Source organism: Stomoxys calcitrans, chromosome 5 (genome assembly GCF_963082655.1).
Source record: "Stomoxys calcitrans chromosome 5, idStoCalc2.1, whole genome shotgun sequence".
Taxonomy (NCBI): Eukaryota; Metazoa; Arthropoda; class Insecta; order Diptera; family Muscidae; genus Stomoxys; species Stomoxys calcitrans.
In genome coordinates, this window is record NC_081556.1 from 92185822 (window position 1) to 92208554 (window position 22733).

Consider the following 22733-nt stretch of genomic DNA (forward strand, 5'->3'; position numbering starts at 1 on the left):
CTAGCCAAGTCCGTCCGTCCGTCTGTCTGTCGAAAGCACGCTAACTTTCGAAGGAGTAAAGCTAGCCGCTTGAAATTTTGCACAAATACTTCTTATTAGTGTAGGTTGGTTGGGATTGTAAATGGGCCATATCGGTCCACGTTTTGATATAGATGCAATATAAATCGATCTTGGATCTTGACTTCTTGAGCCGCTAGAGGGCACAATTCTTATCCGATTTGGCTGAAATTTTGCATGAGGTGTCTTATTATGACTTCTAATAACTGTGCTGAGTAAGGTTTAAATCAGTCCATAACCTGATATAGGTGCCATATAGACCGATCTTGGGTCTTGACTTCTTGAGCTTTTAGAAGGCGTAATTCTTATCCGATTTGGCTGTAATTTTGCATGAGGTGTTTTGTTATGATTTCCAACAACTGTGAAATTTTGCACAAATACTTCTAATAGGTCTAATAGGTCACGTAGTTCGGTAGGGATTGTAAATGAACCATATAGATCCATGTTTTGATATAGCTCTTGGGTCTTGACTTCTTGAGCCAATAGAGAACGCAGTTATTATCCAATTTGGCTAAAATTTTGCACGACGTGTTTCCTTATGACTTCCAACAATTGTGCCAAGTACGGATGAAATCGATTCATAACCTGATATAGCTGCTATATAAACCGATCTGGCGTCTTGACTTTTTGACCCTTTAGATGTCGCAAATCCTATCCGATTTCGCTAAAATTTTGCACGACGTGTTTCGTTATGACCTCTAACAACTGTGCCAAGTATGGTACAAATTGGTCCATAACCTGATATAGCTGCCATATAAACCGATCTGGGATATTGACTTCTTGAGGCTCTATAGGACCCAATTCTTATCCAACTGTGCTAAGTGTGGTCCACATCGATCCATAACCTGATATATCTGCCATATAAACCGATCTTGAGTCTTGACTTCTTGAGCCTCTAGGGGTCGCAATTATCGTCCACTTTGATTGAAATTTTGCACGACGCGTTTCGTTATGACTTCCAACAACTGTGCTAAGAAGAGTTCAAATCGGTCCATTACCTGATATAGCTGCCATATAAACCGATCTATGGTCTTGACTTCTTGAGCCACTAGAGGGCGCAATTATTATCCGTTTTAGCTGAAATTTTGTATAAGGGCTTCTCTTATGACCCTTAACATATCGTGTCGAAATTGGCATGAATCGGTTTATAGCTTCATACAGCTCCCCTATAAACCGATTTCCATATTTTACTTCTTCAGCCTCTAAAGTGCGCAATTCTTACTATTGTAGATTAGGCTAAAATTTTACACTATGACTTCTACTATGGTCTCCAATATACAATTCAATTATGATCCGAAATGAACCATAACTTGATATTGTTCCAATTACATAGCAGTTCTTTTCTTTCATCCTTTGTTTGCCTAAAAAGAGATACCGTGGCAAGAGCTCGACAAATGCGATCCATGGGGGAGGGTATATAAGATTCGGTCCGGCCAATCTTAGCACGCTTTTATTTTTTTTTGTTTAATTTGTTGGATTATATACAACCTTACACTAAAATCTCAGTAATCGACACAGACTCTTACCCGACAATACATAAGGACCGCTTCCGTCGTTATGCATTTATTTATTTTTTTTTTAATTCAGTAACAACCAATAATTGACTTTTTATAATAATTTTATACATTCGCTTCTAATGTAACAAATTATATCACACTTTAATAATATGTGCTTATTTTTGATATTACAAAGCTGGTTTTGAGATGAAACATGGGTGAGATTTTTGGAAGTTCTTGACCTTTGTTAAACAATAGTCATGTTTTGTTGTCACCGTTGAATAATCTTGTCATTCATTTCGAATATAATGAAATATCAATTGACCCTATAACTTAGTCGATATACATATGGCCATGTCCCTCCGTTCGTCTGTAGAAAACACGATAGCGTTTGAACGAATTAAAATGTTCTCTTGAAAATTTCCACATAGGGATTGCAAATAGGCCAAATTGCTTTAGTTTTGGATATAGCTGTCATATAAGTAGAGCTTTTGAAAATTGTTTGTTCGTAGGAAGTTTAAATCCTAACATATAGCCAACATGGCTATATCTTGATATAGCCACCATGTTGGTCGATCTCCTCTAAAGATTTTGTTATACCCACCGTAGGATAGGGGGTATATTCATTTAGTCATTCCGTTTACAACACATTGAAATATCAATTTCCGACCCTACAAAGTATATATATATTTCGGATCGTCGTATAATTCGAAGACGATTTAACGATGTCCGTGTGTCCGTCCGTCCGTCTGTTATAATCACTCTAGAGACTTCACAAATTGAGATATTGAGCTGAAATTTGACACAAATACGTCTTTTTGATGCATGCTGGCTAAGTTCTTGAAAGGGCCAAATCGGACCAATCGGATATAGCTGCTATATTGACCGATTTTTCGGTAAAGGGTCTAATGCTCATAAAATCTTTACCTTTCATCCGATTTTGCTGAAATATGAAGCAGTGAGTATTTTAAGGCTTCCCGACAACTGACCCAAATATGATTCAGATCGGACTATATTGAGATATAGCTACCATATAGACCGATCTCCTGATAAAGGGTCTGAAGACCATAAAAGCTTTATTTATTACCCGATTTCGCTGAAGTTTCCAACAGTGCGTTATTATAAGCCTCCCGGCATCTGAAATAAATATGGATTAGATCGGTCCATATTAAGGTATAGCTGCCATACTCAACGATCTCCCGATAAAGGATTTATAGCCCATAAAAGCTTAAGTTATTATTATAAGCATCCCGGCATCTGAAATTAATATGGATTAGATCGGTCCATATTTAGATATAGCTGCCATACTCACCGATCTCCCGATAAAGGATTTGTAGCCCATAAAAGCTTTAGTTATTGCCCGATTTCGCTGAAATTTTAAACAGTAGGTTATTTTAAGCCTCCCGACATCTGACCCAAATATATTTCAGATTGGACTATATTTAGATATAGCTGCCATATAGACCGATCTGCCGATAAAGGGTCTGAAGCCCATAAAAGCTTTATTTTTTATCCGATTTCGCTGAAATTTAGAATAGTGCGCAGTCTTAAGCCTCTTAATATCCGACCCAAATATGGTGCAGATCGGAATATATTTAGATATAGCTGCTATATAGACCGATCTCCAGATAAAGGATCTGAAGGCCATAAAAGCATTATTTTTTATCCGATTTCGCTGAAATTTGGAACAGTGTGCAGTTTTAAGTCTCTCAACATGCGACTCAAATATGGTACAGATAGGACTATATTTAGATATAGCTGCCATATAGACCGATCTGCCGATAATGGGTCTGAAGCCAATAAAAGCTTCATTTATTACCCGATTTCGCTGAAATTTTAAAGAGTGAGTAGGTTAAGATCTTCCAAAATCCGATCTAAATATGGTTCTGATGGGACTATATTTAGATATAACTGCCATATAGACCGATCTACCAATAAGGGGACTGAATCCCATAAAAGCTTTATTTATTACCCGATTTTGCTGAAATTTGAAATAGTGAGTTTTTCTGAACCTCACGATATACGACCTCAATATGGTTCAGATCGGATAATTATAATTGGATATATCTACAAAATTGAATTGTGACATATATATTAGACCACTCAATGTCCGTGCCAAATTTGGGTAATTAATTTTCACGGGATTGTGACGAAATGGGGTTTACATATATACCAGATGGGGTGGGTATCCAAATTTCGGCCCGGCCGAACTTAATGCCTTTTTACTTGTTTTCTTTCTTTCGTGAATTGAAACCCAATTTTTTACTATGTAATATAGAAAACACACCTAATATCATTTCTGAATTTTATGACATTGAATTATTCACAAACATCAATGCTGGTGGCTTCACTTGACCACAGTTATAAATACATGCGGAGTTTGGTTCTGTCTTTTAATGTTACTCTAACCGTGTATTCGGTAACAAACATCAAACCAAAGAAATCGAAAAGTAAACAAAATAAACGAAAAGAAATCAAAACAAAGTTTAATTATTCAAGAAAAAGAAGTACAAAAACAACAACAATAAACAATGTTTAAACGGGCTAATGTTATGGCTTTTATGCTAAACAATCTGCCACTCGTTGGCCTAGTGTTATCATATCCGCTTTTTATCGCTGCATCCATAGTTTATGGGGCGGTCAAATGGCTAAAGGCAGACAAAAGTGAAGTTTCACTCAAAACTGAAGTGGCAGTGGTAATTTTGAAGAAAATATCTAATAAAGTGTCAGTGAACTATAGCAAAATATCTCTAAATTTAAATGAAAAGAAAATTATAAAAGTTCGGTGATGCCAATAACGAATTTGGAAGGTTTCTTTACAAATATTGCCATTTTTTTATAAAAGTATTTTTGGAAATATGCTGCACCTATGTACATTTTAGTTTATTATAATATGGCATCTAACGATTTCCTTATTAGCATTTTGGTTTTTTTTTTGTATTTAAACAAATGCATCTGTTTTGTTGTTTGTATAAAAGAAAATAAGAAATTCAAGTTTTATATGAATTTAGTATACTTTTTTTAGAATGTTTTTTTTAGCATACTTAAACTTTATATTCTTATCAAGTTTCTGACTTATTCTTAGCAGCCTTCCGTTTTCTTTATTCTATCTCTTTTTGGTTTTTGTTATGAACATATTTTCGTCTGCATCATAGATAACTGGTTCTGCTCGAGGTCTAGGTCGTGAAATTGCCATTGAATTGGCTAAACGTGGTTGCCGCTTAGCCATTGTAGATGTTCAACAAACTTTAGCTGAAGAGACTGCAGAACACATATCAACAGCTTACGATGTGAAGACAAAAGCATATAAGGTAAGTATGATTGAAACAAAGCATTGAAAGTCAGAGTGTTATACCCTGTATACTTATATGGGAGTATACTTATATCGTCATTTCGTTTGTAACACCCCGAATTATTCGTCTAAGACTCCATAAAGTATATATATTCTTGATCGTCATGACATTTTGATCGATCTAGCCATGTCCGTCCCTCCGTCCGTCTGTCGACAGCATGGTAACTTTCGAAGGAGTAAAGCTAAACGCTTACCAGTGTAGGTCGGTTGGGATTGTAAATGGGCCACATCAGTCCATGTTTGGATATAGCTGACATAGAAACCGACATCCAACAACCATGCCAAGTATGGTTCAAATCTGTCAATAACCTGATATAGCAACCATATAAGCCGATCTTGGATCTTGACTTCTTGAGCCTCTAGAAGGCACGCTTCTCATCCGATTTGGCTGAAATTTTGCATGAGGTGTTTTGTTATAACTTTCAACAACTGTGCGAAGTACGATTCAAATCGGTACATAACCTGATATACATTAGCTGCTATATAAACCCATCTGGGATCTTGATTTCTAGGCCCCTAGAGGGCGCAATTCTTATCCGATTTGGCTTAAATTTTGTATGAAGTTTGTTGTTATGACTTCCAACAACTGTCTTAAGTTTAGTCCAAATCGGTTCATAACCTGATATAGCTGCCATATAAACCAACCTAAGATCTTGACTTTTTGAGCCAACAGAGGGCGCAATTCTTATCCGGTTTGGCTGAAGTGTTTCGTTTTGACTTCCAAAAACTGTTCTAAGTATGGTCAAAATCGGTTCATAACCTGATATAAAAATTTGCAAATTTTGCTCTTGAACATTCCACTAAAGAACAGGGGCAAACTTCTCACATATCAGTGAGCGCAGTCCGATTCAAGTTTAAGTTCAATGATAAGGGAACTCCTTTTTATAGCCGAGTCCGGACGGCGTGCCTCAGTGCGACACCTCTTTTGAGGAAAAGTTTTTACATGGCATAGCACCTCACGAATGTCGCCAGCATTAGGAAGGAATAACCACCGCTAAAAATTTTATGATGGTCTCGCTGGGATTTGAACTCAGGCGTTCAGCGTCATAGGCGGACATGCTAACCTCTGCGCTAAGGTGGCCTTCAATAACCTGATATAGTTACCATAAAAACCGATCTTCCATCTTAACTTCTTGAGCCACTAGAGGGCGCAATTCTCATCCGATTTGTCTGAAATTTTGCTTCAGGTTTTTGTTATAACTTTCAACAACTGTGCTATGTATGGCCAAAATCGGCCTAAAACCTGATATGGCTGCCATATAAACCGATACGGGATCTTGACTTCTAAGGCCTCTAGAGGGTGTAATTCTTATTAGATTGGCTTAAATTTTTTATAAAGTTTTTTGTTATGACTTCCATCAACTGTCTAAAGTTGGTTGAAATCAGTCCATAACCTGATATAGCTGCCATATGAACCGATCTTGGATCTAGACTTCTTGAGTCACTAGAGGGAGCAATTGTCATCCGATTTTGCTGGAGAGATAAGATTTGACACGGCCGAACTTAGCACACTCTTAGGTTAGGTTAATTTAGGTTTAGGTTAGGTTTAGGTTAGGTTTATGTAAAGTTTAGGTTAGGTTTGTGTTTAGGTTAAGGTTTAGGTTAGGTTTAGGTTAGGTTAAAGTGGCAGTCTGCCATCAGACTCACTTAGGCGTTTTCGTCCATTATGATACCACAGGAATAGAAAAAGGAGATGCCTTCTAGTTCCTACATTTGAACCATTCAGATCGCTTGAAAAAGACCAATAACTTGCACTTGTTCACATCCGTTAAATCAGACAGGTTCTCAAAGAAATGAGAACCTAAAGTGGAACTCCTTCTGACTGCTAGAGCGGGACACACACATAGCAGGTGTTCTATGGTCCCTTCTTCTTCTTCGATGTCCTCACAGCTTCTGCAAAACTCGTTGCTGGCAACCTTCAGTCTGTCAGCATGTTTTCCAATTAGACAGTGACTTGTCATGACAAACACAATGACGGAGACGTCTGTTCTAGCCAGTGACAGGAAAGCGGTAGAGCTCTTCAAGTCTAGATTAGGCTAAATAGTTTTGGAATGCTCACAGCCCCCACTTTGTGACCATCTATCATTCGTTGTCCTTCGAGCCTGGTCCTGAAAACTTAGCTTACATGTCGCCAGAGGCATACCCACATATTCCAGTTTCCCTGGAATGTGTAAGGAAGTTCCTAGTCTCGCAAGCTCGTCTGCTTTACAATTCCCGGGGATATCTCTGTGGCCCGGCACCCAGAACAAGTGAATTTTTAACTGTTCAGCCATCTCGTTGAGAGATCTGCGACAGTCGAGGACGGTTTTTGTGTTCAGAAATACGTTCTCCAGGGATTTAATGGCTGTCTGAATGTCTGAGAAGATATTTATGCCACTCGTCGTTGTGGCATTATATCTTAGCCATACCACCACTTCCTTAACTGCAAGGATCTCCGCTTGATAAACATGGCAGTGGTTGGGTAATCTCTTCGATATGACCAGTTCTAGATCTTTAGAGTACACCCAAAGCCCACCTGGTCGTTTAGTTTGGAACCATCCGTACAGAAGTCTATGTCAAGGGATATAGTACAATAGTTCCAATCGGTCCCATCAGTAATAGTGGTACAGTACTTTTTATCATAAAGCGGCTTAGGTAGGGTGTAATCCACACTACCTGGAATATTAGACATTGTATCAAGGATAAAACAGTGTTCGTAGACGCCACATGACCAACAAAAAAAGCTACATTAACCTCACGGCAGTGGTGGCAGCAGTTTGACTAGCTACAAAGTCCAGAGGCATAAGATGTAGCATTAGATTCAGTGCATCAGATGGTGTCGTCCTCAGTGTGGCTGTGATGCACAAACAAGCCATTCTTTGCATCCGGTTAAGAATTGAGAAGTAGGTGGACTTTTAAAGCGCCGTCCACCAGACCACAACACCATATAACATTATGGGTCGTATAACTGCATATACCCAATGCATGACACGCGGTCTAAACCCCATATTTTGCCAATGGCTTTCTTGCAGGTGTATAGGGCAAGAGTGGCCTTTCTTGCCCTTTCCAAAATGTTAGATTTGTAGTTCCATTTCCTGTCCGACAAAACACCCAGCTATTTTGCGCTTTCTGTAAATGGAACATACTCTCCTTCCAAGGAGACAGGTGCCACTGTATGCAACTTGTATTTCCTACTGAAGAGTACTTCTTCTGTCTTGCACGGATTTATACCCAGGCCACTTTTGGTAGCCCACTTTGCTGTTGCACCTATAGCTTCCTGAAGTATATTTCTTGGGGTGCTGGAAAACTTTCCCCTAAACGAAATTGCCACGTCATCAGCATACTCGACCACTTTTACACCTTTTTCTTCCAGAGATAATAATATATTGTTAATGGCTATATTGCAAAGTAGAGGAGACAGTACAACTCCTTGAAGTGTTCCTCTTTTGACCCATCTTTTTATCCCAAGCCTGCCGTAATGAATCTTTTAGTAAGTAAGTTATTAATAAACTTTCGTACGGTAGAGTTGATGCCTAGAAACTCCAACTCCTTCATGAGTGACATCGGTTTTACTTTATTGAAAGCACCTTCAATGTCAAGAAATGCTACCATTGCATATTCCTTGACAGCGAGAGAACCCTCTATGCAGGCGACTAAGTCGTGAAGGGTTGTTTCAATGGACTTGCGCTTACTATATTCATGCTGTTGCCGAGACAGTCAATTTCTAGGGATCTTTGCTCTAAGATATGTTCTATCAACCTCTCAAGAGCCTTCAGCATAAAGGATGACAGACTAATAGGACGAAAATCTTTCGCCTTCTTGTAAGATTTTCTTGCTTTCGGAATGAAAATGACCTTCGTGTCCCTCCATCCCGCAGGTATATATGACATGCTGATGCAAGCAGAGTATATCTCCCTAAGCCAGGGAACCAGGCTATCAGACACAGCTTGTAATTCAACCTGTGATACATCATCAGGGCCTGGCGACTTAAAGTAGTCGAAACTTCTTATCGCCCTAAGGATTTTCGGCTCAGACATAATTTTTCTAATAACCTCCGATAAATGCATACCAGTCACAACTCTTCTGTCGCCACGTTGTCCTTTGGAGAATTTCCCGGGAAATGAGTAGTTCTAGTGTTTCCTCGCTAGACATTGTCCATACATTCTCTGATCTCTGAATATAACCCACCGTAATAGGTCTTGAGGACAGAATCTTTCTTAGCCTAGAGGCCTCAGATGTATCCTCCACAGAGCTGCCGAATTCTACGCAAAATTTTTTTCTTCTTTCTTTCTCAGCTCGCCATTATATTTCCTTAGCTCAGCCTTATAGATTCCCAATCGTGTGGTTCTCTTGTGCCTTTTGCTCTGTTGAAGAGTTTTCTTCAGTCCTTCCTTAGACCAACTAGCTATGGGGTCCACCATGGCGGACGCTGTTTGCCTCTTGGCTTAGTTTTAGGACATGCTGTCACAAGCATGTTATTCAGGACCTTCGTGAACCGCTTAACCATAATGTCCATATCCTCCGCAGTTTCCACTTCCTTTTCTGGTCTAGAAGGGATAGACGTGCAGAATTTGTGTAGAAATTTATCCCAATCCGCCTTTCTTCTGTTTAGCCGAGGGACCACTACTGCAGTATTTTCTCCAAGGCTGAAACTATTGGGTTGCCCAAAAAGTAATTGCGGATTTTTTAAAAGAAAGTAAATGCATCATCAGAGAAGCTGTGGTCATTCAACACTTCCCAGTCGCATATTCTTCCACTTATATCTTCATATCATATACAAAGGTAATATCTAGTAGCGCCTGCCTGTTCCTGGCAATAAAGGTCGGTTTGTCCCCTTTATTACAAATCGCCAGATCACAATTCCGTTACAATATCCAACAACCGCACCGAGTACGGTCCAAATCGGGGTCGCAGATCTATATTTCCGGATGGCACGGAATGACAACATTAGTTTACCCATATCCTATGGTGGTGGGTATAAAAATGTTGAATCTAAGTATTCGTGCTATGTTGAATGCGAATCGGTATAAAGCATCATATTGCTCCAAAAAAATTGTGGCCAATGTGATAACATTCGCATGGAGACTTCTGTTGTGAAACTTTTGGTAAGGAAACTTCTTTTATGATCTCCAAGTATTCTTTATTTTATTCTTTTACAGGTCGATGTCTCGGATTACCGGCAAGTTCAGGAACTGCAGAAGAAAGTCACCAATGGTTTAGGGGATGCAACAATTTTGATTAACAATGCAGGCATACTTATGATGTCACGCGTTCAAAATCCACCTCTAGAAGAAATCTCTCGCATGATTAATGTAAACGTCAGTGCCATATGTTATGTAGGTGACATTCGCGAAGCTTTGCCAAACCTATGAATAGTTATGTATAATTTTTAATTTGTATCCTTTTTACTCTGTATAGACTACCCAAGTATTTTTGCCCAAAATGAAGGAACTCAATCATGGCCATATTGTGAATATTTCTTCAGCATCTGCTCTTCTATCGTTTCCAACTTTTGGCATATATGCCGCCACAAAAGTGGCGGTGCGTCGTTTGACATCTATGCTGCGCATGGAAATGATGGTTTTGGGTCACAACATAACGGGCACAACGGTAATGCCTTCTTTTTTGGATACCAATAAGCACGTGGAGAAATTAGTGAAGTTAAATGGCCTCAATGAAGGTATCAAAGGGGATCGTGTGGCAAAACAAATTGTCGAGGGCATGCTGAATGGTGAAGATGAGCTTGTGATACCATCATCAATTTCATATATGCACAAATTATTTGAGTAAGTATGTTTAAGGATCTATGTAAGCAATGGAAATTCCTACGATAAATCTATAATTCAATATGTGATGGACTCACCGTATTGAATAGACTAGCAAGCCTTTTCAAACTACTGACTTCAAGTTCCAATGAGAAATGTTAAAATTTAAGTGGCAGCTAGCCGTCACTGATACTGACCACATTTGTGGACCTCATTTCAAAGAAGTTGTTGTTGTACAGCTACTTATTTTTGAAGAAACTTGGTTTGCAGAATACCCATTGAAGCTTACACAGGGATATTCGTAAAAAAGCAAACATTGAAAAAATAGTCATTGTGGGTCCCATTTGCTTTTTGTTCTTTTATGCCGATATGTAGTTTTATTGTTCATTTAAAATGAAATGATTTATTATATTATGTGTTTTATTTTCATTCTAGAATACTGCCAACCTACATAAAAGAGAGGTTCTTTGCTTTGATAATGAGTGACTCTTACCAAAAATATGTCAGATCATCAAGAGTGAGCAAAATTTTGGCAGAAGGCTCCTCAAATTTGGATATGGTTAATAATAATTTGTAAAATACCATTAAAGTATTATAGTAGATATATGAATATTATGATTTTGGCTGTGTAAATAAATTAAGTTTGTAGTAATTTTCTGTTCTTTTTATACCCAGATAAATGAAGTAAAGATTTGTAAACCTTTAAACTAAATTGGTTCTATGAAGTTCTAATAACCAGATATTTATTAGTAAAGTACGTCGCACTATGGGATAGAAGAAAACAAGTAAGAGCGTGCTAAGTTCGGCCGGGCCAAATCTTATATACCCTCCACCATGGATCACATCTGTCCGGTTCTTTTCCAGGTATATCTTTTTAGGCAAACATCTGATAAAAGAATAACATTTCTATGATATTGGAGCTATATCAACAATCATATTTAAACTGAATGTAGAAGTCGTTGTGTAAAACTTCAGCCAATTCAAATAAACATTTCGCCCTTTAGGGGCTCAAGAAGTAAAATAGGGAGATAGGTTTATATGGGAGCTCTATCAGGCTGTAGACCGATTCAGACCATATGTGACACGTATGTTAAAGGTCATGGGAGAAGCCATTGTACAAAATTTCAGCCTCATCGCATTATAATTGCGACTTCTAGAGGCTCCAGAAGTCAAGATCCCAGATTGGTTTTTATGGCAGCTATATCAGGTTATGAACCAAATAAAACCATATTTGGCACAACTGTTGGAAGTCATAGCAAAACACTTCTTGCAAAATTTCAGTCAAATCGGATAAGAATTGCGCTCTGTAGTAGCTCAAGAAGTCAAGACCCAAGATCGGTTTATATGGCAGCTATATCAGGTTATGGACCGATTTAAACCATACTTAGCGCAGTTGTTGGAAGTGATACCAAAACACTACGTGCCAAATTTAAGTTAAATCGGACGAGAATTGCGCCCTCTAGAGGCTCAAGAAGTCAAGACCCCACATTGGTTTATATGACAGCTATATCAGGTTATGGGCCGATTTGAACCACACAGAGCACAGTTATTGGAAGGCATAACAAAACACCTCATGCATAATTTCAGCCAAATCGGGTAGGAATTGCGCCCTCTATAGGCTCAAGAATTCAAGACCCAAGATCGGTTTATAGGGCAGCTATATCAAAACATGGACCAATTTGGCCTATTTACAATCCCAACCGACCTACAATAATAAAAAGTATTTAGGGAAAATTTCAAGCGGCTAGCTTTACACCTTCGAAAGTTAGCGTGCTTTTGTCAGACAGACGGACGGACGGACAGACGAACAAACATGCCTAGATCGACTTAAAATGAATGACGATCAAGAATATATGGGGTCTCAGCCGCATATTTCGAGGTGTTACAAACAGAATGACGAAATTAGTATACCCCCATTCTATGGTGGAGGGTATAAAAAACTCGTAGAAAATCTGCTGTTTGAGATCGGGTATTCATATTTCTTTAGTGCGCAAAAACTTGAAGGCACTAGGTGGTCCGGGCGCCTCTTGGTAGGAATTTATGGTTGGTCACCTCGGAATTACGAAAATTTGTTCGTGCTGGCAAATATTCATTTGTTGTTTAATTTCTTAATTTCCTGTATAGTGCTCATAAATCCCTGCAAAAAGTACGCTAGAGACCTATGGTTGCCTAAAAAATAATTGTCGGTAATATAGTAGTAATATAGTCGGCGTTGACAAATTTTTTCAACGGCTTGTGACTCTGTAATTGCATTCTTTCTTCTGTCAGTTATCAGCTGTTACTTTTAGCTTGCTTTAGAAAAAAAGTGCGCGACATTTTGTTTACATTTGTTTGTTTGGCGTCAATTTTAATATGGGTACCACATGTATTGAAAGAAATTCATTTAACAAACCGAATCAACGCTTGTGATATGCACCTTAAACGCGATGAATTCGATCCGTTTTTAAAACGAATCATAACTGGAGATGAAAAATGGATTGTTTACAACAACGTTAGTCGAAAACGATCAAGGTCCAAGCATGGTGAACCAGCTCAAAGCACTTCAAAGGCTGATATCCAAAAAGGGGGTTATGCTGTCTGTTTGGTGGGATTGGAAGGTTGTGGTATATTTTGAGCTGCTTCCAAGGAACCAAACGATTAATTCGGATGTTTACTGTCAACAATTGGACAAATTGAATACAGCCATCAAGGAGAAGCGACCAGAATTGGTCAATCGTAAAGGTGTCATATTCCACCAGGACAACGCTAGACCGCACACATCTTTGGTCACTCGCCAAAAACTGAGTGAGCTTGGCTGGGAACTTTTGATGCATCCACCATATAGCCCTGAGCTTGCACCATCATACTACCATTTATTTCGATCTTTGCAGAACTCCTTAAATGGTAAAACTTTCGGCAATGATGAGGCTATAAAATCGCACTTGGTTCAGTTTTTTGCAGATAAAGGAAAGAAGTTCTATGAGCGTGGAATACTAAATTTGCCAGGAAGATGGCAAAAGGTTATCGAATGGCAAAATGGCAATTATATATTTGATTAAAGTTCATTCTAAATTTTATTAAAAATGCATTTACTTTCTTTTAAAAAATCCGCAATTACTTTTTATGCAACGCAATACAATACAGCTCATACATTTCGTGGTTCATACGTCGCCCATATTCTCCATTAACGCAAACTGGTCCATATTTAGTTTTAGAAGAACCCCTCTCTCAAACACTCTCAAGCACTGCCTCATCTGCTTTCACAAGTACCCATGCTTCAGAACCATATAACAGCACGGGCGGTATCAGTGTCTTGTATAGTGTAATCTTCGTCTGTCGGGAGGTGGCCTTGTTTCTAAACTGCTTACTTAGTCCAAAGTAGCATCTGTTTGCCAGTATTATTCTTCGCTTATGGCGGTGCCGAGGTAGATAAAGTTACTGGCTATCTTAAAGTTGTGGTTCCCAACTTTCTCCATGTTCTTTATCTGCTCGGTTGTGCAAGGCTTTTTGAGAGTTGAAACCATCCATTTCGTCTTATCTCCATTTACGGCCAGACCCATTTTCACAGACTCTCTTTCCATTCTTTAAAAGGCTGCAGTTACTACTTCCGGTGACCGACCTATGATATCGATATCGTCGGCATAGGCTAGTAGCATGTGTTCTCTTGTGATTAGTGTGCCATATCTATTCACATCTGCATCTCGTATAATCTTCTCCAACAGGATATTAAAGAGATCACACGATAGGCTGTCTCCTTGTCTGAAACCTCGTTTGGTATTAGATTCGGAGAGATTCTTTCCTATTCTTACTGAGGAACGCGTATCAGCAACTGTCATCCTGCAGAGTCTTATTAATTTTGCAGGGATACCAAACTCAGACATGGCTTGAAATACCTTTGAACGTAAAGGAGTATCGACGGCGACTTTGTTGTCAACAAAGAGATGGTAGGTGTTGATTTGTCCTTCTCGGGTCTTTTCCAGGATTTGGCGCAGTGTGAATATCTGGTCTATGGTGGATTTACCAGGTCTAAAGCCGCATTGATAGGACCCAATTATCTCATTGACTTTTGGTTTTAATCTTTCACACAGTACGCTCGAGAGTATCTTGTATGCGATGGGGAGGAGACTTATTCCTCTGCAGTTGCTACATTGCGTCTTGTCTCCTTTCTTGTGTACGGGACATAGTATGCTGAGGTTCCAATCATCGGGTATGCATTCTTCTAGTCAGATTGCGCGGATAAGCTGATGCAGCGTGCCTTATCAGCGTGTCGCCTTCGGTCTTAAGTAGTTCAGCGGGTAGGCCGTCGGCTCCTGCTGCCTTGTTGTTCTTTAGTCGGGTCACTGCTACCTGGACCTCATTCTGACAGGGAGGTTAACATTCTATATCATCATCCTCTTCGCCGCCAACGTCGGACACTAGCAGTTGGGTAAAATGTTCTTTCCATATCCTCAGCAGGCTATTTGTGTCAGTTACCAGATTTTTTTCTTTGTCTCTGCAGGAGGATGTGCCATCACCAAAGCCATCGGTTTGATGTTTAATTCTTTGGTAGAATTTCCGAACTTCATTCTGACTCCTGTACATCTCAATTCGCTCACATTCACGTCTTTCCATTTCCATTTTTCTTTCAGCGGAATAAACGTTTCTCCCTATACCTCTCCTTCATCTGGCGCGTTGCTACTGATTGCAGGGTTGCTCCATATGCCTCATTCTTGGCTTCAGTAGCATCTCGACACTCTTGGTCGTACCATGGGTTTCTTCTTCTTCTCCATGAGCATATTTTTAAAAAATTTAACTTCAAGTTCAACGTTTTACTATTTGCTACGGCGAAAAGCTATTTGGCTCCTCAGACATTGGTTGTATAAAAAAAATTTCAAACCACTAATACTTTTGGTGTTATTGTCTGGTGGACGGGTCTTAAAAACACCACCTACTTTTCAAAACTCCAAGGTTTTGTTTTTATAAAAGATTTAATTGGCACAAAAATTTACTGCTTAGAGTTGTTGTCTTTCTTGCCATTCAATGTTTCTAATAGATTTTTAAGAGAACGTCATTTGTTAGATGTATGGAAAGGAATCATAGATTCAACTACGGGATGAATGAAGCCTTAACGCGATGCCTTTGCTTATTTAACTCAATTGAAAACCAAAAAGTTTATATTTTGATTTGAGATCTTGAGCTGCTGGAATTCACAATTGTTGTACGATTTGGCTGAAAATGTACACATAATATCTTACCCATATCTGTGGTAAGGAGGCCACCGTAGCGCAGTGGTTAACATGTCCGCCTGTGACGCTTGGGTTCGAATCTTGGCGAGATCATCAGAAACAATTTTCAGCGGTGGCTTTCTCCTCCTAATGCTGGCAACACTTGTGAGGTAATATGCCGTGTAAAAACTTGTCTCCAAAGAGGTGTCGTACTGCGGCACGCCGTTCGGACTCGGCTATAAAAAGGAGGCCCCTTATCATTGAGCTTAAACTTGAACCGGACTGCACTCATTGATACATGAGAAGTTTGCCCCTGTTCTTTAGTGGAATGCTCATGGGCAAAACTTGCAAAACTTTGCAGTGGTAAGTATGAGCCAAATCGGTCTATACCCTGACATAACCCAATTTATAACTATCTCCCGATTAGTCTTCTATTATCTCAGTGTATTTTTTGGCAAAATTGGCAAAAGTTTTTTATTTAAAGTCCATCAACTAAGTTGGTTTGTGTAGATTTACTGTACAACCCATGGTGTGAACTTATCACATTTTTATTTGTTATACATAGATAAGATTGTTACCTTCAATATTCCATCGCAAATGTCTTCATTACATAAAATTACCTTCAATTGGGTTTTAAATAAAATTCAAGGCTGAAAAAGTCCTTACTGGTCTTTTAAAACACTTGACATTACTATGTGTTCATGTTTTTTTGAACAACACTAAATGGGCAATTTGTGAGATATTAGTTTTGGAGCCATAGACCGTTTTTTTGCACATTTTATAAATTCTCTTTGTTAGTTTACAAAAAAAAGTGTATTGAGTGGTAACTGTTTTTTCTTTTTGTAAATTTTTAAATTCGTAATTCGTAAATTTCCCATTGTGTCAAACAACCTCGAGCTCCCTACTTTGATTCAGTCATGGCGCAGCGCTATTACACTTTGGACGAATTTCTTCTCAGATTGTTGCCTTCGCAACGATATACACGAATAATTTGTTTGGATTTCTTCAGGGAAAATCGAGCAATGGATTTCCGCTATAAATCCCTTGTCACCCTTTATGTAGCTGTGGCAGTAACACTGATCGATTTTGTGTGTAATGTTATAAAAATTTCCCTCTACATTAGGGAACAGCGGCTACAGGAGGCCAAACAAATTGCTGCAGTCTGGAGCATAGAAAGTCTATGTCTGGTGCGTGGTATATCGCTGGTCCTGAAACAGCGTAATATGCTGGAATTGACCAATGATCTGGATAAAATATTTCCGCGCGACTCTGAACAGCAGCTACGCATGAATTGTGCCAAATTCGCTAGATATCTTGATGTAAGATTTCGCATTGTAGGTCTTTATACACTTGTGGGTGTGACAGTGTTTATTGGTACACCTCTGCTGAAATATTTGCTATACTATGATGCGAGCAGTGGGCAAGTAATTCCCGATGAATACCATCAGCATGCCTCTTGGTATCCCTACCACCTGAAGGATAATCCCCGCACCTATCCTTACGTTTATGTCTACGAAGGTTTTAACACCATTTGCAGTATAAATCTGGTATTTGCTTGGGATCACATCTACACTGTGTCTGTGGCCGAATTTCTAATGCATTTCGATTTTGTCAATAGCGAGTTGGCAAATTTAGATGCCCGTGAATCTTTGCATCAGGGAAAGAGAAGGCGCAAATTCTTCAGTAGACTTTTGGGAATTATCCAGTATCATCAGCATGTTTTAAAGTAAGTGATGAAATATTTTGTGCAAACCATGGGTGCAAACAAGCAAAAAGCATGAAGTTCGTCAGGGCCAAACTTTGGTAAACCACACCCTCGGGGGTATATAAACAAAATTTCGTTAAAATCCGGTGAAAAATGCATGAATGTGCACCTTTAGCAGCTGTATCGAAGTATGATCCGATTTGGACCAAACTAGCCACAATTCAATCTTCAAATTTTCAGCAAAATCCGGCAATAAAAAAGTCTCATATCGGTTCAAGAGCGTAAATCGGAAGATCGATCTATACGTATAAATATAGCAGCTATATCAAAATATGATCCGAGCTGCACCATATTAGGGAGGATGTGTAGGAATGCAAATGCAAATTTTGCCATGAACATTCCACTAAGGAACAGGGGCAAACTTCTCACATATCAATGAGTGCATCCGATTCAAGTTTAAGCTCAATGATAAGGGGCCTGCTTTTTATAGCCGAGTCCGAACGGCGTGCCGCAGTGCGATACCTATTTGGAGAGAAGTTTTACATGGCATAGTGCCTCACAAACGTTGCCAGCATTAGAAGGGGAAAACCATCGATGAAAAATTCTTCTGATAGTCTCGCCAGGATTCGAACCCAGGCGTTCAGCGTCCTAGGCGGACATCCTAACCTCTGCGCTACGGTGGTAGGAATTAAAACGCTAATAATGGGTGAAAGACCATAAATCTGGAGATCGGTTTATATGGGGCTTTATCCAAAAAATGCTCGGTCTGAACTATACTCGACACTGACGTCGAAGGACTGATCACATCTCAATGTGTTAAATTTCATCGAAATCAGGCAACAAATGCTGCTTTTGTTGGCCCGAGAGATTAAATCGGGAGATCGGTCTTTTTGGAGACTATATTAGGAAAAAACAAGTAAAAGCGTGCTAAGTTCGGCCGGGCCGTATCTTATATACCCTCCACATGGATCGCATTTGTCGAGTTCTTTTCCCGGCATCTCTTCTTGGGCAAAAAAACAGGATATAAGAAAAGATTTGCTCTGCTATTAGAGCGATATCTAGACATGGTCCGGTTTGGACCACAATTAAATTATATGCTGGCGACCTGAGTAAAATGTCACCCTAATGCGCCCTTTGGGGGCTTAAGAAGTAAAATAGAGAGATCGATTTATATGGGAGCTGTAGGGGGCTATAAACCGATTCAGACCACAATAAACCCGTATGTTGGTGGTCATGAGAGGATCCGTCGTACAAAATTTCAGGCAAATCGGATAATAATTGCGACCTCTAGAGGCTCAAGAAATCATGATCCCAGATCGGTTTATATGACAGCTATATCAGGTTATGAATCAATTTGAATCTTATTCGGCACAGTTGTTGGAAGTCATAATAAAAAACATCATGCAAAATTTCAGCCAAATCGGATAAGAACTGCGCCCTCTAGAGGCTCAAGAAGTCAAGACCCAAGATAGGTTTATAAGGCAGCTATATCAGGTTATGGACCGATTTGAACCATACTTGGCACAGTTGTTGAATATTATAGCAAAACACGTCGTGCAAAATTTAATTCCAATTGGATAAGAATTCCGCCCTCTAGAGGCTCAAGAAGTCAAGACGAGAGATCGGTTTATATGACATCTATATCAGGTTATATACCGATTTGAACCATACTTGGCACAGTTGTTGGATATCATAACAAAACACGTCATGCAAAATTTCATTCCAATGGGATGAGAATTGCGCCCTCTATAGGCTCAAGAAGTCAAGTCCCCAGATCAGCTTATATGACAGCTATATCAGGTTATGGGCCGATTTGAAACATACTCAGCACAGTTGTTGGAAGCCATAGCGAAACACGTTGTGCAAAATTTCATTCCAGTCGACTAAGAATTACGCCCTCTATAGGCTCAAGAAGTCAAGACCCAAGGTCGGTTTATTAGGCAGCTATATCAAAACATGGACCGATATGACCCATTTACAATCCCAACCGACCTACACTAATTAGTAGTATTTGTTAAAAATTTCGAGCGGTTAGTTTTACTCCTTCGGAAGTTAGCGTGCTTTCGACAGACTGACGGACGAACAGACGGACGGACAAGGCTAGATCGACATAGAATGTTGTTCAAAATTTCAAGCGGCTAGCTTTACTCCTTCGGAAGTTAGCGTGCTTTCGAAAGACTGACGGACGGACATGGCTAGATCGACATAAAATGTCACGACGATCAATAATATATATACTTTATGGGGACTCAGACGAATATTTCGAGTAGTTACAAACTGAATGACGAAATTAGTATACCCCCATCCTATGGTGGAGGGTATAAAAATAAGTAAAAAGGCGTTAATTTCGGCCGGGCCGAACATAGGATACCCACCAACTCGGGTATATATGTAAACCACCTTTCGGCAAAATCCGGTGAAATATGCATACTTTATGCCCCATAGCAGCTATATCCAAATATGTTCGGACTTGGACCAAATACTAATTGGTACAAGTCATTGTTAAATTGTGTATAACAAAAAATTTATATTTTTAGTAGCTATATCTAAAAATAAACCGATCTGAACCATAAACTACACGGATGTCGAACAGCCTGACATAAGTCACTGTATCAAATTTCATCAAAATCGGATAATAAATGTGAATTTTATGGGCCTCAGACCCTAAATCGGCGGATAGGTTTATATGACAGTTATATCCAAATCTGGACCGATCTAGGCCAATTTATAGAAGGATGTCGAAGAGCCTAACACAACTCACTATCCTAAATTTCGGCGATATCGGACAATAAATGCGTCTTTTATGGGCCCAAAACCTTAAATCAAGAGATTGGTCTATATGTCAGCTATATCCAAATCTGGACCGATTCGGGCCCAAACTGAAGAATGATGTCGAAGGCGCTTACACAACTCACTGTCCCAGATATTGGCAAAATCAGACAATAAATGGCCTTTGATTATGCGAAAGACCCAAATCGAGGGATGGGTCTATATGTCAGCTATATCCAAATCTGGACCGATCTAAACCAAATTGAAGAAAGATGTCGAGTGGTCTAACACAACTCACTGTCCTAAATTTCAGCAAAATCGGATAATAAATGTGGCTTTTATGGGCCCAAGACCCTGAATCGGCGGATCGGTCTATATGGCAGCTGTATTCAAATCTGGACCGAATCCAAATGTGTGCCACATAGAAGAAGGATGTCAAAGGTCCTATCAGAACTCACTCTTTCAGCAATATCGGATAATAAATGTGGCTTTTATGGGCCTAAGACCCTGAATCGGCGGATCGGTCTATATGGGGGCTATATCAAGATATAGTCCGATATAGCCCATCTTCGAACTTAACCTGCTTATGGACACAAAAAGAATCTGTGCATAATTTCAGCGTAATATTTCTATTTTTAAAGACTGTAGCGTGATTTCAACAGACAGACGGACTGACATGGCTAGATCGTTTTAGATTTTTACGCTGATCAGGAATATATATACTTTATAGGGTCGGAAATGGATATTTCGATGTGGTGCAAACGGAGTGACAAAATGAATATACCCCAATTCTGCGGTGGTGGGTATAAAACGGCGTTCGGACTCGGCTATTCGGATTCGGCCCGTTATCAATGAGCTTAAACTTGAATCGGACAGCACTCATTGATATGTGAGAAGTTTTGCCCCTGATCCTGATCATGGGCAAATTTGAATTTGCAAACAGCTGTGTAGGTCAGCTGTGTTCTGAGGCCACCGTAGCGCAGAGGTTAGCATGTCCGACTATGACGCTGAACGCCTGGGTTCGAATCCTGGCGAGACCATCAGAAAAAATTTTCTGCGGAGGTGCTATGTAAAACTTCTTCCAAAGAAGTGTCTTACTGCGGCACGCCTTTCGGACTATAAAAAGAAAAGCCCCTTATCATTGACCTTAAACTTAAATCGGACTGCACTCATTGATATGTGAGAAGTTTGCCCCTGTTCCTTAGTGGAATGTTCATGGGCAAAATTTTTCATTTGCGTGTGTAAATTTCTCTGCTTAGTGATTACGATCTGCTATTAGCCGTTCGGACTCGGCAATAAAAAGGAGGTATCTCATCATTGAGCTTAAATCGAACAGCACTAATAGGTATGTGAGAAGTATCCCCGCTGTTCATTAATGGCATGTTCATGGTCGAATTTGCATTTTCAATGCACATATTGAGCAGCAATGACCCAACATCCAACGGTGATGGATATAAATCAATTTTTGACATTACGATAAGTTCTTGGATTTCTTTTTTCAGATTGGGCGATAAATTCTGCAATGCCTTCAATTTGTCGCTTTTCTTTACCAATTTAGTAAGCGCAGCTTCAATTTGTTTCCATGTGTATCTGATCGCCAACAGTGACGACTATCTTTCCATAATCCTTTTTTCATTTCCTTGCCTTGTCCAAGTGGCATTTGCCTTTGATAATTGTTACCAGGGAACACGCATTGCGGTGGCGGTAAGTGATAATGCTCCAAATGAGCCACTCCGACAAATGATATATGATTGCATTGCAGACCTCAGAAACGGCTAATGTTATCTTTGGACACAATTGGTATGAAGGCTCTGTTGAGTATCGCAAGATCACGTATCAAATGTTGCAGTTTGCCAGCAGACCCTTTACTTTAAGTGGCTACAATTTGTTTAGAATTGACATGGTCCATTTTAGAATGGCAAGTATTGAAACTCTAGGCATTAGAAACTCTTGGAACGTTGTTTAAGTTTTTTTAATTTTCTTTCAGTCCATGATGATTGCATACCGCATGTTCACATTCCTACAGGCTCGTGGAGAAAGAAATTAGATGCGCATACGGTAGTTGTTGTTGAGTTAAAAGTCCAGCAGTTAAATCACTTTTTTAGCACTACGTAGACCCATAGAAAAAAAACCAAGCACGGCGTTGACAAATTGAACACAATGGTTCATAAAAGTGAATCTACATACAGATGTTATCAAATCGACCACAATTGTTCAGAAATCAACAAAAGTTTTTTTGTAAACGAATCGTCCACAGAAGTTCACATTCTGTCAACGTTTTTGTGTACTGCTGAGAATCGAACCTGTATTCCATCCATCCTGTCATTGAGGGTTCACAAACGCCTTACCACATTGCACCACAGCCACTTATATACAAATAGTGTTTTAGCCCTTCTGTACACGATGAGTTAGGTCCTTAAGGACTTT

General features: G+C 39.4%; 2 protein-coding genes across 2 annotated transcripts; both read left to right on the forward strand.

Moving 5' to 3' along the window:
* Positions 1-4084: 4084 nt before the first annotated feature.
* Positions 4085-10977, forward strand: LOC106085305 (uncharacterized oxidoreductase SSP0419-like). Its single transcript, XM_059369857.1, has 5 exons — positions 4085-4249; positions 4709-4864; positions 10044-10220; positions 10303-10655; positions 10905-10977. The coding sequence occupies exons 1-5, from the start codon at positions 4085-4087 to the stop codon at positions 10975-10977; spliced, it is 924 nt and encodes a 307-aa protein (XP_059225840.1).
* Positions 10978-16749: 5772 nt separating this feature from the next.
* On the forward strand, positions 16750-22408 carry LOC106095903 (odorant receptor 88a-like). The gene is made up of 4 exons (XM_013263351.2): positions 16750-17558; positions 21809-22010; positions 22069-22224; positions 22294-22408. Exons 1-4 carry the CDS (start codon positions 16750-16752, stop codon positions 22351-22353), a joined length of 1227 nt encoding a protein of 408 aa, XP_013118805.2. The 3' UTR covers positions 22354-22408.
* Positions 22409-22733: the final 325 nt, after the last annotated feature.